Source organism: Opisthorchis viverrini (assembly GCF_000715545.1).
Source record: "Opisthorchis viverrini unplaced genomic scaffold opera_v5_8, whole genome shotgun sequence".
In the NCBI taxonomy this organism is placed as follows: Eukaryota; Metazoa; Platyhelminthes; class Trematoda; order Opisthorchiida; family Opisthorchiidae; genus Opisthorchis; species Opisthorchis viverrini.
In genome coordinates, this window is record NW_008751664.1 from 1,273,577 (window position 1) to 1,277,550 (window position 3,974).

General features: G+C 44.2%; 1 protein-coding gene across 1 annotated transcript; it reads right to left on the reverse strand.

Moving 5' to 3' along the window:
* Positions 1 to 1,214: 1,214 nt before the first annotated feature.
* T265_00787 (hypothetical protein) lies at positions 1,215 to 3,892 on the reverse strand (the record flags this gene model as incomplete). The annotated part of the gene is made up of 9 exons (XM_009164659.1): positions 1,215 to 1,342; positions 1,424 to 1,562; positions 1,624 to 1,745; positions 1,823 to 1,884; positions 1,919 to 2,070; positions 2,170 to 2,497; positions 2,836 to 3,086; positions 3,143 to 3,359; positions 3,477 to 3,892. 9 exons carry the CDS (start codon positions 3,890 to 3,892, stop codon positions 1,215 to 1,217), a joined length of 1,815 nt encoding a protein of 604 aa, XP_009162923.1.
* Between the last annotated feature and the right edge of the window lie 82 nt (positions 3,893 to 3,974).

A 3,974-nucleotide genomic window follows, 5' to 3' on the forward strand; every position in this document is an offset into this window, starting at 1 on the left:
TTTCGTGGAGCACGCTTCGCCTAACCATAGGGATATTGTAAGCCTCATCACTGTATGACTTAGAAAATAAACGTGAAATACCTCACTAGTCAATTCCATCTTTATTCTGACTGTAGTTCCGGGTAAGAGAACCCCGAGACGGGACAAACCAGTGAGCAGTGCCCCTGACAGGTATAATGGTCCCGCATCGAAGCTAGTGCTTTCACTGCCAAGTTCTCACCCCCCCCCTACATACATAACAGCGAATGGACCGTATCATCTCTTCGGATGCGTTGCTCCTGTTCCGTTTTTGTACAACCCCACACTTCGCTCCATGGATTTTGATTACGAAACTGAACTACACCGCTGGGATTCTGCACTCTTCCCCAGGTACCACAGTTCCGATTAGGTCGACGCCTTCAGTGCTTGGTTTCCACTACCTTATCCCTCCCTTGATCCATTAACAAAATTTTAACGGCCTAGATCACCGTGCCTCGGCACATACGGTTCATAATATCTTTCAGGTTTGCAGGCGCATGGAAGGCGAACGCAATGTTACAAGACAGACGATATGGTGTCGTTCCAGTATTAAATATCTTCCTATCATGAAATTCGAGTCTATGTTGCTAGCGCACACTCCTTATGCTGGCTGACAATTTGTCGGTAAAGAGGTATAGAGAGAACACATGCAGCTTGCTTGCTGTTGGTTATGTGTTCATGGTGCATGACCCACTTAGCGGACATTTCTGCAGAATGTCTGCACCCGGGTGCGGACATTTCCGCACAATATCTGCACACTTCTGCACCCTGGTGCGGAAATTTCAGCACAATATCTGCACATTTATGCACCCGGTTGCAGAAATTTCTGCACAATATCCGCACTTTTCTGCACCCGGGTGCAGATTCTGTGCGGAAATTAAACAAATTTCCGCACCCAGTCCTTATCCAGATGCGGAAATAGTGCAGACGTTTCCGCATCCAGGTGCGGAAAATCCCTACTCGGTACCGGAATTTCCGCACCCAGCCCGCGATTAGCTAACGTCGTCCGACGCGCAAATATAGCCCATCATACGGATTCATCTCTCCCCCTAGTGCGAGTCAGTAACTTCCTAAACACTAAGTGTTAACCCATCTGCTCCCACATAATTGCTCAGCGTTGTACCTTTCCGGATATCAATAAGCGCCTTCAAATACAAATGTTTTTATGAATGAATCCTTAAAAATACAGGGGAAAATCATTTGTCACTCTTGGTGGCTCTCTGCAGGCGTTTCCGAACTTTCTGCCGTTCGTTCTCCAGCCAGCAGTGAACGATTTCCCTCATTTGTCGCAGATTTGTGTTCGGAAACTTCTCAGTTTTCGAGTCTGTAATGAAGATATAGTTATTGAGTTTCATCCAGATACTGATTCAACTAGCTAAATATAAACTAACAGTTAACTACTTACAAATAAGTCCTTGGGCCAGCCTGGTTGACCCGAAGGCTTCTTTTTCATTTATTCCGCGCCAGTCGAGTAGTGCGGCTAGCCTTGGTGCCGACGTCCGCGTAAGTACGTTGGTTACGTACACTCGTACATCGCCAGCCTCCTGAAAAAGCCACCTTACTATCTTTGTAAAATCAACAATCGTGACTACAACTAATAATTACCAGCCATGCATAGCGTGGACCATCTCTTAGATGTCCTTCATACTTACGGAGATCATCCGTGGATGAAAGCGGAAGAGGGGGCTCGTTGAGTGCCTCAGAACTGCTGGTGGGTACTGAAGCGTCTAGCTTTGGAGCGACGAGTAAATCCTCTCTAAATTCTCTATAAACTGGTTCAATTAAAACATGGTAATCTACTCACTGAGAATGAGGTGGGACAGGTCCGGGGAAATTACGCTGGCTTTTGAATTTGGAGGGTTGGTTCTAGAAAGGAAAGTACATGGAATGTTAAGAAAACCTGAGGATCGGAGTAGAACTGCATGGTTCTGGATCGCCCACGGCGGGAAGTGTTGTATACGTGGAACTGCTGATAGATTTTAGATGGTGGTAATGAAATAAAAAGTACATTCCACATATCATAGAAGCATCACCAGGGACGCGTGGCACGTCCTGAACAGGAATGATACTACTAATCGTGGCAGTCGGATTGGTTTATCTGAAAATGAGGATTTTACAAATTGAAAAGTTGGTAGATGCGGGAGGACCTACAGTCTTTTTGGATTTGGTGGGCTTATGACTATGTTTGCAAACAAAGTGGTCACCACTGGAATCACGATCAGATCTGTCTGTAAAATCAGACGACAGCCGTTTCTTTGTACTGCAACCATCGTAATACGATTGATAAACATACTGTTTGCGCCTGGATTGACGTACGTTCATCGGTTCTGCTCCGCAGAGGAGGTATGCCTGAGTCAAGGATTGCTGAGCACTCAGTGCATCCGGAAAAGTTTCTAGAACATTTTTAACTGAAAACCTACTGCATTGCCGGTACATTTTGTACGTGCACGACTTGAGTGGACATTTTGGTAGAGTACCCCTTAGTAAGTTTGCATAAATAATGCTGGTTGTGCACGAGGGCCAAATGACTGAATCGGGCCGTACGAACCACGATTAATGCACTATGTCAACAGAGTTGTCCGCAAATATGAGAACAGCTTACATGGCTGGAAAACCTTTTCCAAATACGACATTTAAAAGGAGAAAGTCCACATGCAAATGGAAGCTTTGATAGAATAACACAACACCAACGTAAATATGTATATATATCTTACGAACTAATGAGTAATACAAGTAATAAATGCATACATGTGTCGAGTGCCAGTTGTAAGAGTACTGACTAATCGATAAGGGTATGCAAAATGGGGAAGTATATACGAGTGTTTCTGCAGTAAAAAACTTAAGCATTTACAAGATATTTGGTCGACTGATGCAAACAGCCGAGTGTGTTGCAAGTCGGAGCATTGAAAAACTAAAACGTCTGTCAATGCCAATACGTGAGTGTAAAACGGCAGAAGAGTTTTGGGTTTCTGGTACTCAATAGTATCTCCAAAAAAATCTACAATGACAACTGGTTTACCATCAAGCAAAATGCAGTTGTCGGGAAAGTTTTCGAGAAAACGACATCCCTATGAATAAACCTGTGACATCTGGCAGTGGCTAATGGCCTCAGTCGCAAACCAACATAATCCAAAAATATCTTCCTTTCAACAGCATCCAATCTCACACGCTCGGCCAGTCGGCGGTAAAGCTGAACAGCGGGTGGTTTTGGCCCGTGTATGTAATGCTTCAAATGCCCCAGCTCCGATTCATAGGGAAAACAGGAAAACCGATCTAAGCAACTACAAAGCTTGACAAAATTGAATAAATGGGAGAAGAGGTGTATGTTGTAGAATAAATGGCTGGAACCAAAAATAGCAGCAAATTTTGACACAGCAACCTTGGAAACATCAATTAAAAATCAGCATAGTGTTGTGAAAAAAGGTGAACAGCCTATGAAAGTAGTTCTTGAAAAATACATGAAACATTCGTAAACGTCCGGATGTAAGATATCTCGTAAAACAACGGGTGCTATGTACAGAAGAAACTGTCGTAGCTCAGATGCCTTCCACCTATCCAGGTCTACGACACCTCGACATTTTCGGGGGAAATCAACACTCAGAGCCAAACTCTGTTGCTCAATGTTATCATTCAGCAGATTCCAGGACTCCAAAGAAAGCCTAGCCTTGTGTCCAATTGGCATAGCTCTGAGTAAGATGAGAAAATTCCGCACCAAACCAAGACACACGCTATGCATGTAATCTGGTGGGAAACCGTCAATCATGGGAAAATTTAACTCCTTCATCGGACTTGGACCTGTATGATGCTTCTCTTGCTTTCTGGTCCGGAAATCATAGTCACGACGCAAGAGAGCTATCAACAAGGGAAACGTCATACGTGTGCCAATGTGCACACTCTTTTGTGTGCAATAACCACAGCCGTAATATCCTGTATGTCCCTTCACTTGCTTCAGAAAG